The following is a 17,682-nucleotide window of genomic DNA, read 5'->3' as shown; positions in this document are numbered from 1 at the left end:
CACTACTACCATTTGAGGCGTTCCCTCATTTCATCCACTGAGAAACCCGTTAACCCGCCCGCTTCGCTCTGAACCATCGATTATTACTTTGTGCTCACTCTGCGACCCAGCTCATCAGCCATCAAAAGAAAAGAGGAAAGCTAACTTACCGGCGAACCCACCAGCGGCTTCTTACTCCTCCTCCATAGATTTAAGCGCAGAGCTTTGACCTCGCCCTCAGAGAAGGTTAAGCGACTTCATCTGCACCTACGATTCTTGTAAGGAACTTGGTTTGAATCGCCGCGACAAAGCCTTTTGCTCTATTTTGCGCAACATTACCATTTTTCTCTTGAAATTTAATTATGGCATTCGAGTCCGGCACAGCATATCCAGAATCTGATGCGGACGACGAGTACGAGAGAAGTGTGCATAACAGTTCCCCAGTCCCCGCCAACGATTCAGAGGATTCCGATGGCCTTTCTTCCAGCGAACACACCCCAACGACGTATGGTAACCATGGCATCATGGATTCTTTGCCAGATTCTATCATAACGGAATGGACTGCAGATGATTGCGCCGATTTTGTAGGTAGTCTGGGACTGCGGCAGTATGGCGATCAATTCTTAGGTATGCTTCAAAGCAATCTTGCTTGTCCTCAACCTCTTATCTAATTGAGTGGGATAGAAAACGAAATTGTTGGGGAAGCATTGGTAGCATTACAACATACCGACCTAAAGGAGATGGGAATAGCAAGTGTGGGGCATCGACTCACAATTCTTAAGAACGTTTACGACATCAAGATTAAGCAAGATGTGCCTATTGAGAGTGACCACTATGTGCCACTTTGTGAGTTGGTCGATTGGATGGTACCGAATAATCAAATTGACTTCATTTGCAGCAGCGGACGCCGAGGCCCAGTATGCCACGGCGACACTCAAAGACATTAAAAATCTTGTCGAACAATTACGATTACGAGACGAACGAATGAGCGTTGCAGAGATGGAATTACGAAGGCTGACTTCTGAGTACACTCGATTGAGGGAAGATCTCTTACCGGTATTTCGAATGCATAAGGAAGGGCAGCCGTTGCCATACCATCCTCCTGGGACCAACAGTCAAAACCTATATTCTTACGATAATAACAATATGATATCACCTCCTGCACCTACTCCCTCTTCAAGTCAATCAGGCGGGCTCTCGCGGAAGTTCTCAACAAAAAAGCTGTTTCTGGAATCAACGCCAAAGAATGCTTCTCCTACATTCAATTTACAATCCAGCCAGGATAGATCTATGATGGAACACGCTCTGGATCCTGCAAACGCTGCCGAGCGGGCAGTTCTCTCTTCCTCACACCTCAATGCTATAAATAACGGCTCTCAATCACTGTCACCTGGACAACCTTCGCCCAATCAGCCCTCTCCGACTTCCCCTCCTTCTCATATGAGTGGATCCACTTTGGCCTCGCGCTCGTACCGATCTGATCAACAACCTACACCAGGCCGCAGCAATTTCCCTCAGAACGATAACGATCAATATCCCCCATCGACATACTCTCGCGACAGTACCAAACCAGCACCCTCACGGCGAGCCCAAACGCCAGCCCTTGAACCACCTTCTGGTGGGGGTGGTGCTTCAGTCGAAATATTCAAATCATTCCGCGTCAGTATGGAGGACCCCTGCTACAAGGTTTTACCTGCTGCATTAAAAAAATACAATATCAACGCACCCTGGGAACAATACGCTTTATACATCGTCTATGGGGATAAAGAAAGATGTTTGGGTATGGAAGAAAAACCGCTGATTCTATTCAAACAACTCGACAAGGAAGGCAAAAAGCCTATGTTTATGTTGAGAAAAATCAGCCCCAATACGGAACCTGGAATACAAGATGTTCCTGGAAGCGCAGGTCTGGACGGTAGAAATGGTGGTCGCGGTGGAAACAATTCCATATACGACCCTCCTGGCGGCATTATATGATCTAGTCGAATATTTGGATTGGACATTATTTCTTGGAGTTGCTGCACTGTTTTACACTGCATAGCGAAAGTAGGCGATATCACCAATTTTCTGGGATAGTGTATGTGTATTGGAAACGGAATTTTGGAAATTACAATTCAGGGTCAATACAGTTTATTATTTTTTCGGCAAGCTAGCTGTTTTAGTATCTTTTAGTCATATTTTTTTATATGAGGCGTATCATGAGATGAATGGTTGAACACTCGGTTTTTTGGTCGAATTTGACTGTGGAAGGGAGTTCTTGGATGAAACTCGTGGTTGGGACATACGGGTAGCCGATAGGGACAAGTCAACCTTGGGACAATTTCCTTAGGTAAAGCTGAGAGGGGCTGGGTCGGCTTGCGTGGAAAAGGAACACTAGGGATTAGGAAGCCATTCAAATTAAAGGAGATTTATTGGATATCCGGCCGAAATCTACAGAGATGTACAGAGAATTATCAATTGACGACTTTTCTGTCTTGACTTGAGTTTTTTAGTTAGGTTTCATGTTGATTAGTAGGGATTAATATTCGACTACTTGATCTAGGTATCCTGTCTAGCAGGTAGTCAGCATTGAAGCACTTGATAAACATCTGGAAAACTTCTCGTATAATACGTGGAGAAAGCCTATCTAGATTACTATCGGAACTGCTAGATACTAATTAGTATGCGAAGCCTCCCTCGGGTAGAAAAGTACGTAACCTGAGTATAACATCATGGAGGACCAAACTTCGAGGTAGCGAATTAGCATGCTCAACTCCCTGGTGACGATACTAATGATATATAGAAAGCAGCTTATATAAGCAAATGGACTACAATACTAAAGGATCAACGATGTAAAAATAGAAATTGGCTTTGGGGATAACGATGCCGAAACCTAATCGAACCAATAAACGTTGATGAAGCAGAGAATTGTTTGCAGATCTGATTCATCAAGGAATATTCCAAGACATCTTCTTTACTCCGTACAATGGTTTACGCGTGGTGAATGCATGTGAGCCTTCCGGGCTCAGCCTCATCTACGGGCACTTCAGATACTTCACAGCCCTGCGGAAAGGGTAATGGATATCCACCTTGGGCACTTGAGTTGAAATGTTATTAAAAAGGTTATAGGTACGAGTATATCATTCGCATATTAACTTTATACGAATCGTATTGGCAATGGTGCCGAGATCCATCGTATTTACCTAGCTACCTACTACTACTAACAATTGTGTTCTGTTCAGAGTGATAATCAAGAAACACCTAACACCTCGTCCCTTTATATTTGCTTCTGCACGATTTGAAAAGCCTTGAAAGACCAACCACACGCATCCTGTAGCTGCCCCTCTCAACTCCATCACATCATCATGCTTGACGAAAACCTCCCCACCTTCTTCTTCAAAGCTTCGACCGATACCCCTCTCTCCACTCCCATCTTCCTCCGTCAAGATGGCTCCGATCTGCAACCTGAATACATCTTCCGCAGACCCGATACCAATCTGCCCGCCTCGAAAAATTGCTACGCCGTCGCTCTCTACGATTCCTGCAATCCCGACGTTCTCTACGCTGAAGTATTGGTCCAGCCCGAATGGACGCAACCCACGCTTTCCCAGGCCGAAGTTCGAGCGCAAAATGGCATTCCGCCCCCGCCCGTCCCAATCGTGCCAAATAGTTTCACAATCGAATTATACAATCCGGATCAGCAAGTGTTGGTGAAGCAAATCCCGGGCTCGTGGAATAGTTCGGCGTATTGGGAATTCGAGATGCCTCAGATCAGTTTCCGCGCCCCGTCGGCGTCAGCCCTCGATCGTAGTCAGAGCGATCCTGCATTTTCGGTGCTCACACCGAAAGTGGCGTTTAAGTGGAAGAAAGATGGGAAGTTCTCGAAGGATTTGTCGTGTTTCCTATCCGGAAAGACGGCCGAAGGGAAAAAGAATAAGGAGCCGGATATCCCAGTGGCTATGTTTAAAGGGGGTAAAGATCTCACTATCTATCAACCTAATATGCATCGAGTTGAAGTTGAAGATTTCAAGGGTCTGGAAGTCATACTCTTATTATCGGCTGCAGTGATCAAGGATATATTCTTCAATGCCAGTCGCGAAATGTTTAATATCAGTTCACCCAATGAAACTCCGGGGGCGTCGAGCAAACGCAACAATAGCGGTTCTATCATTCGAGAAAATGGTAGGCCTTCTATGTCTCCCGTGATGTCTGGAGGAATCATGCCCGGTCTTCCGCTCCGTCGAACTTCGCATCCGCTTCCAACGGGTCCCTCGCCCTCGCCAACAGTAAACGCACGCACGCAGTGGGGAATTGACGCTGAAACCGCGCGTCTCAAAGCGTTGGTGGAAGCCGAGGAGCGGGAACGTCAACGCATGGAATTTGAAGAAGAGAAGCGCATTAAGAAGATGTTGGAGCAGGAAGAAAAGGAACAGCAGAGAAGAGATGCTGAGATTGCAAAAGAGACGGAACGTCTAAGGAAACAGTATGGTGTGATGCCTGTGAATGAGAATGGGAATGCGAATGCGAATCCGGGTCAGAGAACTCAGTTTGCGCCGCAGCAGATGCCGCAAAGACCGACGATTACAACGCCGTATAGTGCGCCTTATAGTGCGCCCATGCCCGCGAGACCGATGAGTACCGACCCGGGTCCGGCGGGCCATGCGATGGGGATGGGGAGTGGATTTGCTGGGGCTGGTTCTCCTTCATCGTCCCAGGCGAGACCGCAAGCCCAGATTAATAGTCCGTATTTGCAAGCGCCGGGGAGTGGGACGGCTAGCTCGAGCGGATTTTTTGGTGGTAAGAAGATGGCGAAGGTGCAGAAGAAGAGGAGTGTTTTCTTTTAGGGGAGGTGTGATTGTGGGGGTTGGGAAGAGGAGGGTTGCTTATGTGTATGGGATTGGGATGAAGGGGTGAAGAGAGAAAACTGTGAATGAGTTTGTTGTCATTGTCGTTGTTGTCGTTGTTGATGAGATATCTGGCATATTTTTGGAGTTGAGGAAAAAGGTTCAGATTACTTTTATTGGGAGATTTGTCTAGGTACTGGGTATTAGGTACTTATTGCATTATTCTCACACTTGCGGTTGAATTTGGCGATTTTTGAAATTTGGAAGGGGAGTTACACATGTTTGTGTGTGGATGTATTCATGCATGGAGGGATGGAGGGATAGATGGATCAAATATCGATTGATATCTATCTTTGGTTTTTTTCGTCTTTTATTTTTTATCTTTTGTAGAATATTTATAGATGGATGAAAGAGGATGGGTGGATGTCGATAGGTAGCATGAATACACGAAACTATAACTATGACTTTCCTCCGTATAACGTATAGTTTATTCTGCTGTACCATTTATTTATAACTTCTCATCATTCTTCTCTTACTTCCTCACTCACCCATATTTGAACCTTGGACTGTGAACTGTGAATCAAACCAAACCAACCCAAAAAACTAACTAACCAAAATTCTCAAAATTCCAATTCCTACCCCTATCCTTCTTTCTCGTCACCCCCTTCCTTACCCTCCACACATAAAGCTTCCTGGCCCTCTACCAACTATTAACTATGTAGAAACTATAAACTATCAACCGCCTTCAGAGTCCGTACATGGTGTGTGGTCTGGTCTCCTTGCATTCGTACATATATATAATCACACACTCTCCAATTTACACTCATCCTCCTTCCTATCTCCGCTTCTTTCTCATCCTCATCCTCATTTCCATCTTCATCTCCTTTTGAACCTCAACCCTAATCAGTTAGTATTTATTACCTATTCACAAGATGTCAAGTAATACTAAGTACGACATACTAAATACTAAATACTAAATACTACATACTACATACTACATACTACATACTACATACTACATACTACATACTACATACTACATACTACATACTACATACTACATACTAAATACTAAATACTAAATACTAAACATTAAGTAGTAAGTCTCTATTTATTTTCATTCATTTATTCATTCATTTATTCGTACTCAAAATAGATACTATTCTGATATTCAAACAATCCTAGAGATTCATTATAGATTTTAGAATAGTCGGGGTTTGATTTGTAGGGTATGAGGTATATGTTTTTATTTATGTTTTTATTTATGTTTTTATTTATGTTTTTATCTATATCTCTATTTATATCTCTATTTATATATATGTGTGTGTATATATAAAAGTGTTAGTATCTCCAGCTCAGAAAATTCATGTAGACATATACACTTTCCGAGTTCACGATACGAGTAACTATTTAAAGAGAAACGAGAGCTTTGCCGAACAGGAAAAGATACATCAGCAGAATGGAAATGAAGTGTGTATGTAGAAATGCTGCCACTCACTCGCTCGCTCACAGCGTGTGTGTAGCCAGCGCGCGGGGACTTACCGAGATTCTTTCATCTTGCTCTGGGAAGTTCGGTGTAAAGACAATGTCTGCATTTAATTTAGTTATTGCTTACTTGCTTACTTGCATTTCATAACCTATCTCTGTTTCTGTTGTATGAAACCATTCAGTCTCATCCCATGCTATCCAGCATCAAATTCAAGTATCCAAACCTCAACCCATGTATCCATATAATCCATCCTCTATATCCCATACCCATACCCATACCCACCTCCCTCACCATCTCTCAAATTTGTTCATAAAGTCATTAAATAATATACATATCGCGCCAGCCATGCCATGCCATGCCTCTCTCCATCTCTTTCTAAATCATTTCTCAATCCAAATGGCATGATGATCTGACCTGTCGGATCCCGGGACCTCTAATCGTACAAAACACAAACAAAACAAAAACGCTAAGAATTCTTATAAACATTATCGTTTCCAACCCAATCCCCATAATCTACATATATTCTAATCTCCCACATCTCAAATAAGAAACCATACACCCAATCCCCCATAAATCAACACCACGCCCGCGATCCATCTTTGTGATATTTTACCAAAATCGGTTGGCAAACTACCACTATTCGCATCGATATCAAAAGGGCTTCCGCCCCCACTAACCCCATTCCCATTTCCATTTTTCGATGCTGCGGTTGTTGTCGTTGATTTTGATGTTGTTTCTGTGGTTTTTGTAGATGCGGATGTAGAAGATTGTGTTTGGGTCGTGGCCAGCGTTGTGCTGGTGCTTGTGTCTGTGATCGTATTCGTATTGGAAGAAGTAGAGGTTGATTCTGAAGAATCCGATGTTGTGGATTTTGAGGAAGTAGATGGTGATGATAATGTTGGAGTATTCGAAGTTTGAGAGGAACTCGAAATCTGCCTAGTCGTAGATTGGGTCATCGTAGGAATCGCAGAAAATGTCGTTGTAGCAGCAGTAAAACTAGAGCTTTCGGATGACGTCGAAGTCAAAGTTAAAGTCGAAGTTGGGGTTGGAGTTGAAGTTGGAGTTGAAGTCGATTGCGAACTCGACGATGTAGTACTCACACTTGTACTCGAAGTTTTCGTCTCCGTTATAGTAGTCGAAGTTGATGTTGATTTCGTAGTAGAACTTTTGATATTCGGACATAAAGCTGCGATGATTCCACCACCTTTGACGATTCCTAATAATGTATTGGGTCCTACATTATCTTTCGAACAAGCATCACCAACACATGTAGCTTTTGAAGTTAAGGATGATTGGCAATCGAGAGAACACCCATCGTTGAAGTCTGATAATTTGCAATCTTTGATCAAAGTATTATATTCCACAAAACAACCCAACGAAACTGCAGTTGGTGAGACCAATTGGAAGTTTGCAAGTGACAAGGCGTTCGTAAGACGTAGAATATAAAATAAGAAAGTAATGGTCGTTAAAACATGCCGCCTCATCTTGAATTGATTGGTGATATCTCTGCAGACCTTCAGGTCTTGCAAAGAAAAAAAGTTTGAATGTATCCCAAACCTGGATCACCGTCCTAGTGGAAATCTTGAGTTGGATGATATATCCAATTATTGTATCGTAAGAATGATCAGAACAATGCTCTCCAGGCAGTTCGTGTTGACGGGAGTTGAAATAGTTTGCTAGGTGTTGAAACTCGTCAAGTTTGAGATCCTTCGTTTGTACTGGATAATCCGAATCAACACACCACAAGAGCCTTGCTTTCGCGACGTACTTTGTCTGATACAACCCAACCGGGCGTTGAGTTTTACGATTTTGAAAAAATAATGATGCTATTTGAAAAGATAGTTCGTGCCAGAACGGTACCTGCCAACTGATGACGCAGTTCTTGAGAGGAAAGGGGGAAAATGAAATTCCGATATTCTAGTGTTTGGTCCCCGTTCCGTTATAGCGATGAGCTGTTCATTTGATATGAAGTGGCAACGGCATAGTGCATAATGAATGCTGGGTGCATCATGACAGGTTCGCGAAAAGAGAAAAGAGATACACTAAGAAAAGCTGTTTCTAGAGAAGAAACAAACGGTGAGGAAACAGAGGAAGGGAATATATAAGAAGGTCAAAGTACATGAAGGAGTAATACAATCAACGGGAAGAAGACGATCCAAGGAGCAAGCTGATCAAACACTCCGGAGAAAGGCAATAGGTCAAGAAAGGAAACCTACATCATTGATTCGACCTTGCGAGTATCTGAATCCAGTCTTTCCATACAGGAATGCCATGGCTTACAAGAATTTCCCGTGTTCAACATGGCATTGGATGAAGCGCCCATTCTCATCGTCTAGGCACAGTCATCTTCTCGTCCAATGGATTGCAATGGATTGAAGCAAAGCGTTTGAAAAGAGATGGGAATGGGATAGACATTGTGTGGTTGTTTGCCTATGAAACTTGTGAAAGGGTTTCAAGGTTTCACTTTATGATAGAGTGTGAAAATAGTATGGCGATTCATTGGATGAGGAAATGGTTCATGGGTGTGATGATAATAATACGCTTCGCCCATATAGAACGTATTCCTGGAGCTGAGGCTGATTCAGCTATTGATGTATATATATAAGAATGTCCGGATTGAAGTTAGACAACAGAAGTGAAAGCCATGATTAGAATTTTGAGGTGTACATAATTCCAATGGAAATGAAAATAGAATAATATGAGAGAATCATTGAGAAAGAAAAGCAATTTGCAAATCTGATTATGAAAGCAAACCCCTCGTTTACCGAACTGTCTCTATCAAAATACTAATCCTACCCCACATCATCACCAAATTCCCATCCGATTACCTCATTGGTCCAACACACAAGTAAATTCAGCCTTCAATCCAGCCTCGCCGACGAGGTCCCAGAAAATATATAACAAGCCATCAATTCCACAGCCCAAGTCCAATATCTACCCAAATTTCCATTCTTCTTTGGAATCCCATACCCCAAGTTTCCTCTCGCATTCTACACTATCAATTATCTCCTCATACCATCTTAACCCAAATCTCCCACAACTCCTCCTCCTATCGCCCCGTCCCTATATGTTCAAGCACACCATAGCAAATCCCATCTATCCAACCCCAAATCTACACACCCCATCACAATGGCCTCCGAACCCACCACACCTGTGCGCGTCTCAAAAAGCGCCGCGAACTACACACCCACAACCCAAGATGCAGATTTGCGCTCGCAGATAAATTCCATATTATTAAAGGATGGCCATGTTGCCAAGTACGTCTCTGCCCTCCCCCATTCTCCTTCCAATCCACAACCCAACTAATCTCTCTCCTCCACAGAATCCAAGAAACGCTCCTTCACTCCCTCCACTCCTCTCCCACAAACTGGCCAACCCTTATCCAGAATCACGCGCTTTCCCTCCTGCGTTCAGGACACTACACTACATTCCCGCTGCTGATCGCCAAAGTGCTTGAAGATATCCGCGCCGATACACTTGCACTCTCGTCGTCCGATCCCTCCAACTCATCCCCTCATCCCTCCACCAACGGATCTTCAGACAAGAAGGAAAAGGAAGCAAAAGAAAAAGACGCCGCGCCTAAAGGGAGAGGCGAGAGGGGACAAAGTCTCGCGTTGCCGAAAAGTGTCGTGGACGAAGGAGTAAGGATCACGAGGGAGTCATTAGAGCTTGTCTGTGAGGTTGTGGAGTGAACCCCCAAACGTCTGGGGGGTCGTTGCATTTCTGGGAGTTGAGTAAGGAGGAGCGATGAGGAATCAGCATTGGCGTAAAGAGGAGACGAAGAAGCGGGGAAGGGTACATATCACTGGCAGCAACCTGCCTTTGTTCTGGGGCCCTCTCGATATAAACACAGACATCTAAGGAAAGGAATTGGTGGATTCGATATGGATGTATGGACAAAATCGGAATCGACTTCCAAAAAAACTCTCCCAGATCCACCTCTATTATTTACATCATTTATCAAGATATCACGACACAGTCAAAGCAGAGGCAAGGAACGAGTGTATGGGCAGTGGGTGTGCAGTGATTACTTCATTCTAAGCGATGGGTGAACTACCTATGGAGTATACTAGGAGTTTAAAAGAACAGTTGGGATTTGGGATTGATGAGGGATTACAAGGCCGGGAATGTTCTGGGCGTATACGTTAAATTTATTGCACAAGAGAATCATGGACGAATATCATGTAGAATAGTCGAGGCTCTATACATACCCAATCGACGTTTTCAGGACTAAGATTTTATGTCAACACGCCTTTACAGATCATCATATCTTATACCAATCAATTCACTCAATGTGCATGCAAGATCAAGTTGTAACAAAATATGTTTTTATAAGGTATTCTATGCTAATGGCACCACCTTGGCCACATATCGCCATGAATGAAACTCTCCATACCTCTCTCCCAACCCTTCAAACAATGAATTTTAGGGGTCATGAATGCAACTTTGCTCTGTAGAAATCTCTAGACTCTACGTCAAAGCCCACCGGGCTAAATGCCCTCCCAATCGTTAGCTCCTCATGTATGCTGTAAAATGACGTTAAAATATGGTATTAAGAGTACAAATTTAGTCGTAAAGACTGTCGTCGTTGCCAGCATCACCAAATCCACCAGCACCTCCTCCGTTAGCCTCGGCGGCCTCACCAGCTTCCGGGAACTTGAAGAAAGCTCCAGGCCCGGAGCTCTTCATGCTCTGAGCGAATGCCTCATATCGGCGGATTTCAACGTCAGAAACGGATCGTCTGGCTTGCGACATGGCCTCTTCGAAATGAGCCTTGGTCAATTTTGGAACTGGGTCCTCAACATCCTCTTCCTCCATGTCAACATCACCACCAGCGGCCTCGAGAGCCTTGCGGCGTTCGATGTCCAAAGAAATAGATTCCTTGATGGCGAGCTTGACGGCACGCTGGGTGATGAATCCCAAATCAGCACCAGAGAAACCGTGAGTACGGGATGCAATGTAACTGAGATCAACATCATCAGCGACTGGGGTCTTTCTGAGTTGTGCCTTCAAGATACCAGCACGAGAACTCTCGTTAGGAAGTGGAACGTAGACAAGGGTGTCAAGACGACCAGGTCTGCAAAGAGCGTTGTCAAGTTGCTCAGGTCTGTTGGTAGCACCAATGACGAAAACGTTCTTTTTCGAGGTCATACCATCCATTTCTATGTAAAGATTAGCTTCCAATCACACATGCTAAAAACAAGAATAAACTTACCAGTCAAAAGTTGGTTGACGACACGGTCAGAAGCGCCACCAGCATCGCCGTTAGACCCACCACGAGACTTGGCGATAGAATCAAGCTCATCAAGGAAAACAACACAAGGTGCGGCAGCACGAGCCTTGTCGAAAATATCTCTGATGTTAGACTCAGATTCACCGAACCACATACTCAGCAATTCTGGACCCTTGACGGAAATGAAGTTGGCGGAACACTCGTTGGCAACAGCCTTGGCGAGCAAGGTCTTACCAGTACCAGGAGGACCGTAAAACAAGACACCACGAGATGGAGAAAGACCGAACTTGAGGAACTTTTCTGGGTGATCGACGGGGTATTGCACGCTCTCGATGAGCTCGCGCTTGACCTCTTCCAATCCTCCGATATCGTCCCAGCGAACGTTTGGAACTTCGACAACTGCAACTTCGCGAAGAGCAGATGGGTTGGAAACACCAAGGGCGAAACGGAAGTTGTCCATGGTAACACCAAGGGAGTCGAGAACCTCGGCGTCGATAGTATCTTCATCAAGATCAATAAGATCCATCTTTTCACGAATTTGCTGCATGGCAGCTTCGGAGCAGAGGGAGGCAACATCAGAACCAACATAACCGTGAGTCTCCGAGGCGATTTGCTCGAGATCAACATCATCACCCAACTTCATGTTCTTGGTGTGGATTTGTAGAATTTCAAGACGACCAGTTGGATCAGGGATACCAATGTCGACTTCACGATCGAAACGACCGAAACGACGGAGAGCAGGATCGATGGAGTTAGGTCTATTTGTGGCGGCCATGACAACAACGTTGGATCTAGCCTTCATGCCGTCCATGAGGGTAAGCAATTGAGAGACAACACGACGTTCGACTTCTCCGTTGGTCTTGTCACGCTTTGGTGCAATAGAGTCGATCTCGTCGATGAAGATGATCGCAGGCGAGTTCTTCTCAGCCTCTTCGAAAGCCTTGCGTAAATTCGATTCGGATTCACCGGCCATCTTTGACATAATCTCGGGTCCGTTGATCAAGAAGAAGAAAGCACCGGTCTCGTTTGCAACGGCTCTGGCCATGAGTGTCTTACCAGTACCTGGTGGACCAAACATAAGAACACCACGAGGAGGCTTGATACCGATAGACTTAAATAATTGGGGATGTCTTAATGGCAACTCAACCATCTCTCTGATCTGTGCCATTTGCTTTCTGCATCCTCCAATGTCGTCGTATCCGACCTCGTTCAAATTGCCTTCTTCGTCTTCACGCTGAATGGGCTCTCCTTCGCAGTGGATGACTGTATCTTGGGCTACGATTCCGTACTCGGGAGGGTCGACTTCAACAACCTTGAATTCAACTTGTCTCATACCACCACGAACTGTGAAAAGATCGCCTTGTCGTACAGGTCTGTAGGCTTCGCGGAAATATGGTGCTAAGAAAACATCAAATAAAGATCCGGTGAGACCTTCGACAGTGTCAGCGATAGGGAGGACTGCAATGCGCTTGGCCTATTGACATATTAGCATCTCGGAGATGTCCGCAGACTCTTGAATACTCACATATTTGATATCCGGACATGGGTGAACGGTAATAACGTCACCGTGCTTAACACGGAGGTTGTGTCTAACAACACGGTTCATACGTGCGCTTCCATCATCGAGATCATCATCAGCAAGAACAATGAGAACAGTGTCCTTGCGCTTCTTTCCCTTGACTAAAACGGTATCTCCACGGAACAATTGTAAAGTTTCCATAGTATTGTTGGAGAGAGCAATAACAGAGTTATCATCGTTGATAGCATCAGTAACCCTGTTGCCACCGCCTGTCAGTTCAGATCTTCGGTCGAAGTGGGGTGTTTGCTGGAAATACTCACATCAACGAGTTTGGCTTCTTCTTCTTCTTTAAGATAGCGGTTGCAGTGTCATCATTCTATAATTTGAAGCTTCAGTTAGTTTTTGATTTCGATTTTGTTATCGTCATGTAGTGGTGGTTGGTGGATCAACTTACGGCTTTGTGCTCAGCACCAGATGCATCACTAGCAGAGATGTTAGTGTTGTGTTTCCTCCAGGCAACTAACTGGCAGATGGAGATATACTGACTTGAGATTGACCTTCTTCTTGTGCTCGACGTGGTCGGGTTCAGCAGACATTTTGATAAAGTTGACCTTGACAGTCGTAACGAATATTCCGATATGTTTGTAGATTGTCCTTTCAAATGGTGATAGAGTTCAATATTGAAAGTAACTTTATCAAAGTAAGAAAGAAGAGGTGGATGAAAGATAGATTGAACTTTCCGGAAGAATGGATGTTTTGGTAAGAATTTATGGAAAGAAGAGGTTGTGTTGGAGATCAAGACAGCTCTAAGATAGATGGCTGTATTAGTTAAGGTAGCGTCCTTAGAATATGACGGAACCGCACTAAATCTGGTAGGTTGAGCTTTTTGAATCTTTCTATTGGGTTCTTCCGCTTATAAGCACAGCTCAGTGAACGTAGTAAATTGGTTTATAAGGCGACTTACTGGTTGGGGTAAAGGAAAATAAAAATGGGTGAATAATCGATAACGTAGGCAACGAGAAGGCCACGCATATAATTCAACGCCTGGTACGGGAGAGTACAGAAATATTGTATCAATAATACAATTCATAAGTCAGCCTCGCATGGCAAAGAATGTCATGGAATTCCTTGTATGGATTGGTTGATTGATTGATTGATTGATTGATACAAAATTGATGCTGAATTGATTGTATTAGGTATATCATAGACTGTGCTTCATACATTTACTATCATTGATTTCACTAACTACTCAATACCTACCTATCTTTACCTATAACCCGACAACTACAAATAACTCTAGGTTATCAGGAGATATGAAGTTCAAAACCTACACCCAACACCCATGGACCCGACTCACGAAAGGAAAGATCATTCTACATCAGTATTCCTCAATATGTCAAACATACATCAATAGGTTTTGAATCCTAACTTCAATTTCTGAAACTTTCAGAGTTCATTAGTCCTCCCATGTATTCCCATTTGAGTTCATCGGCAACACCTGTAGGACCAACAGCAAGCCTGCAAATCCGATCCGATGGTTCACTAAAGAGGAACGCAAACTCCCCCCCTCAGTACTACATATAAGACAAATATATGATGGCACCCACGCCTCTTGTATAACTTCAAAGGCGAGAAAGATCTATTTATGGCTCATAAGTTCTGGAAAGTTCTAGAACACCTATTGCATGTATAGATTTGTCTGCATGACTTGAGGGGATATCTATATTTGGTGATTTCAGAATAACTACACGTTGGCGATGTTTCCGAGGGACTAAGGGATTGAGGAAGTCAGTGGTCATATCAATACCCTTTCTTCCTTGCACGAGTGAATGGGATTTTCTTTACGATTAATTCAACAAGCATTTCACACTGATAGAGAGTTGAAGGGTAGGAATTCCAGTGCAGTGGCGAAAGAGGAGCTATCAATTTTATCTAGCTTCTTTTTACGATTGAGGGATCGACCAGACAGTAGAAGAACAGGAGAAGAGTGGAACACCCGATGTACGTATGTAGTTTGCTTCCTCTATGACCCGCGCGCTTATTTTAGAGGGTGATGGGAGGGGCAAACTACTCGGTACAGTTAATCTACTAGGCACTTGTAATACCGATGGGGGCTATGGCACTGTGCACGAGAATTGCTTGGGCATTCTTTATTAGAAGGGAAGGATTAAGTTATGGCTAAAAAGGGGGTAATGGGACAATGTTTGCTTTTAACAGAAACCAGCATCTATATAGAAATATATACTATACCGATGTCACCTATCAAGCACATCACACTCCCAAATATTGAAACCACATATAAGAAAGGGAAAAAAATGATCATATTCATTCAATCCTCAAAGTATACTATAGCAGCGCCCTCGAACTCCCCGAACGACTCTCCACGAGCTCGAGCCGGAGATTCTATAAAAAAACACCAAAGCAAAGTTCAAGAAGGAACCAAAACCAGTCTATCCCGAAAATTCGTTATTTGTTACACGCGCTCCCCATTCCCATCTATCCCGACCAGCCCACCCATTTTTTTATCCCCTCCCTCTAATCATCTATTCTCTAGAAACATCACGGCCGAAAGTCTTAGACTTGAGCCAATCGAGAACCACTAAAACACGATTGCGCGCTAAATTCATGTTAGTTGAAATGAACGGGAGTTGAGAGTTTGGTGAAACTTACTGCTGAAACACATGCTCAAGTATGCACTTCTCCAGAACAAATATGTCAAATTACCACCGGTAGCAAAGTTACCATTTAACCAGCTAACATCTGCAACGGCTCTTTCGCTACCAATGTATGCCAAGGAACCTTGATGTGTGTAGTGGAACGGCTTGATATCCTTGATTCTTCTCAATTGCTTCTCATGCGCTTCAATATCCTTGGCAACTTGGGCGGCATTTCCAGGACCAAGGTTCAAGGATGAACTCAACTCCTGGATTTCATGTTCGATGGTATCGGTCTTTGCCATGGTGTTAAAGAGACGGGCTAAGAAAGCTCCCTCTTGCGATGCCACTTGAGCTGTTGGTGCATATCCTGCAACTGCGCAATCACCAGTGGCCCAAATATCCTTGGTTCCTTGAACAACGAGATATTCGTTCACGGCGAGACCTCTCCTCGAGTCTTTTTGGGCAGGAATTTGTGCCATGAGGTCCTTGACAACAGGACGGACGGCGTTTCCGGTGGCCCAAACAAGGAGACCGTAAGGCATAACCTCAGTGAACTTCTTTCCATCTGGTCCAGTGGCCTCGGCTTCGACGGTCTTATCAGTGACCTTCTTGACGGCGGTCTTGGTCTTGATGGTAATTTTCTCCTCCTTGAAAGTTGATTCGGTATATTCGATCAATTGCTTGGAGAACATAGGAAGAACATTTGGAAGAGCTTCGATGAGAGTAACCTTGAACTTGTCGCTAATTTCTGGAACCCACTTCTTAATATCTTGATCGAAGAAATCTTGAAGCTCACCAGCGAATTCAACACCAGTAGGTCCACCACCAACGACAACCATGTGCAAAAGACGTTCAACTTCCTCTGGAGACTGATCCTTGAAAGTAGCAGTCTCTACACAGTCCATAATCTTCTTTCTGATTGCTTGTGCGTCACCGATCTCCTTTAAGAAGCAAGAATGCTCTTTGACACCAGGAATTCCAAAAGTTGCGTTTTCTGCACCAACACTGACGACCAACATATCGTATGAAACCTCAGTTGTGTGGGAAGCTCCTTTGACATCAGAGTTGTCGTTGATGGAGATAGTCTTCTTCTCGGGATCGATTTTGGTGGCTTCGGCTTCGTAGAATTTAACAGCAGCTTTCTTATGTCTGGTTATGCTTCTGATGGGCTCCATGATAGATCTGTGCTCGACGGTGCCGGTTGTACATGATGGCAAAAGAGGGGTGAACAGGAAGTAATTTCGTGGGGAGATAACAATAACATTGTAGTTTTCCGTGTCGAGTTTCTTCAAGAGAGACACAGCACCCCATCCAGTACCTAGCCAATTGATGTCAGCTATCCATATGGAAAGTGGAGACACGTATTGTGCATACCAAGAATGACCAAGTTTTTCTTGGTGGGATCTGGCTGGAATTGCTCCTCTGGATGTCGAAGTTCCCAAACTTCATATCCCAGATAAGCGGCTCCTCCGATCAAAGACAAATATGTGAGACGCCAACTATATCTCAAGAATCTAAATCGCTTTGGCTTCTTGACAGTAACAGGAGCGACATCTGCGTAAGTACGTTGAGCAATTTGAGAGATTGCAGTCTTGTTGACATTGACTCTAGCATTGGGTCGCGCACTTGAGAGAAGGACCCGATTTGATGTCGCATATGAGCGTTGGGCGATAGTTCGGAGACCAACAGCTGAAGTCGGTAACCTCATCATTCTTGTCGCTAACGCCATACTCCTAGAGCTCCTGAAATGGAGGAGGTGAGGATTGTAGGGAATGCGGAAAGTAATGGAGAAGTATGGTGGAAGTCAGAAATATCAAATTAACAAATTGAAAGGGAATTTTTATTTTTGATAAAAGCTAGGATTCTGATTCCAAGCTAAAATTTACAGGGATAAAATTACGCACCGGAGCCGATATAAAGATAAGCTCAACTTTCTACCAACGCTTCATCACAAAGGATTGATTTGATTGATGAATTAACAT

The 17,682-nt window shown here is 44.0% G+C and overlaps 6 protein-coding genes across 6 annotated transcripts; 3 read left to right on the top strand and 3 right to left on the bottom strand.

Annotated features, from left to right (window-relative positions):
- Positions 1 to 341: 341 nt before the first annotated feature.
- On the top strand, positions 342 to 1,956 carry EAF01_003343 (uncharacterized protein; the record flags this gene model as incomplete). Its single annotated transcript, XM_038911597.1, has 3 exons — positions 342 to 606; positions 664 to 825; positions 878 to 1,956. The coding sequence occupies 3 exons, from the start codon at positions 342 to 344 to the stop codon at positions 1,954 to 1,956; spliced, it is 1,506 nt and encodes a 501-aa protein (XP_038772832.1).
- Positions 1,957 to 3,323: 1,367 nt separating this feature from the next.
- On the top strand, positions 3,324 to 4,802 carry EAF01_003342 (uncharacterized protein; the record flags this gene model as incomplete). Its single annotated transcript, XM_038911596.1, has 1 exon — positions 3,324 to 4,802. The coding sequence occupies one exon, from the start codon at positions 3,324 to 3,326 to the stop codon at positions 4,800 to 4,802; it is 1,479 nt and encodes a 492-aa protein (XP_038772831.1).
- Positions 4,803 to 6,830: 2,028 nt separating this feature from the next.
- EAF01_003341 (uncharacterized protein) lies at positions 6,831 to 7,775 on the bottom strand (the record flags this gene model as incomplete). The annotated part of the gene is made up of 1 exon (XM_038911595.1): positions 6,831 to 7,775. One exon carries the CDS (start codon positions 7,773 to 7,775, stop codon positions 6,831 to 6,833), a length of 945 nt encoding a protein of 314 aa, XP_038772830.1.
- A 1,385-nt stretch (positions 7,776 to 9,160) lies between these two features.
- EAF01_003340 (uncharacterized protein) lies at positions 9,161 to 10,555 on the top strand. Its single transcript, XM_038911594.1, has 2 exons — positions 9,161 to 9,548; positions 9,614 to 10,555. Exons 1-2 carry the CDS (start codon positions 9,421 to 9,423, stop codon positions 9,981 to 9,983), a joined length of 498 nt encoding a protein of 165 aa, XP_038772829.1. The 5' UTR covers positions 9,161 to 9,420; the 3' UTR covers positions 9,984 to 10,555.
- A 42-nt stretch (positions 10,556 to 10,597) lies between these two features.
- On the bottom strand, positions 10,598 to 14,001 carry EAF01_003339 (uncharacterized protein). The gene is made up of 6 exons (XM_038911593.1): positions 13,590 to 14,001; positions 13,498 to 13,525; positions 13,364 to 13,419; positions 13,050 to 13,299; positions 11,507 to 12,998; positions 10,598 to 11,453 (listed from the first exon to the last, which is right to left on the bottom strand). The coding sequence occupies exons 1-6, from the start codon at positions 13,637 to 13,639 to the stop codon at positions 10,858 to 10,860; spliced, it is 2,472 nt and encodes an 823-aa protein (XP_038772828.1). The 5' UTR covers positions 13,640 to 14,001; the 3' UTR covers positions 10,598 to 10,857.
- A 1,585-nt stretch (positions 14,002 to 15,586) lies between these two features.
- EAF01_003338 (uncharacterized protein) lies at positions 15,587 to 17,411 on the bottom strand (the record flags this gene model as incomplete). Its single annotated transcript, XM_038911592.1, has 3 exons — positions 15,587 to 15,660; positions 15,714 to 17,018; positions 17,075 to 17,411. 3 exons carry the CDS (start codon positions 17,409 to 17,411, stop codon positions 15,587 to 15,589), a joined length of 1,716 nt encoding a protein of 571 aa, XP_038772827.1.
- Between the last annotated feature and the right edge of the window lie 271 nt (positions 17,412 to 17,682).

This window comes from Botrytis porri, assembly GCF_014898465.1.
Source record: "Botrytis porri strain MUCL 3234 chromosome Unknown BPOR_004, whole genome shotgun sequence".
Classification (NCBI taxonomy): Eukaryota; Fungi; Ascomycota; class Leotiomycetes; order Helotiales; family Sclerotiniaceae; genus Botrytis; species Botrytis porri.
The sequence above is the reverse complement of the archived record's forward strand: the minus strand, read 5'-3'. Positions and strand labels throughout refer to the sequence as shown.

Coding starts and splice junctions, on each gene's coding strand:
- EAF01_003340 (XM_038911594.1), top strand. CDS start 9,421: ATGGCCTCCGAACCCACCACACCTGTGCGCGTCTCAAAAAGCGCCGCG. Junction 9,549..9,613: donor AAGGATGGCCATGTTGCCAA/GTACGTCTCTGC, acceptor TCTCCTCCACAG/AATCCAAGAAACGCTCCTTC.
- EAF01_003339 (XM_038911593.1), bottom strand. CDS start 13,639: ATGTCTGCTGAACCCGACCACGTCGAGCACAAGAAGAAGGTCAATCTC. Junction 12,999..13,049: donor CATGTCCGGATATCAAATAT/GTGAGTATTCAA, acceptor ATATGTCAATAG/GCCAAGCGCATTGCAGTCCT. Junction 11,454..11,506: donor CGTCAACCAACTTTTGACTG/GTAAGTTTATTC, acceptor ATCTTTACATAG/AAATGGATGGTATGACCTCG.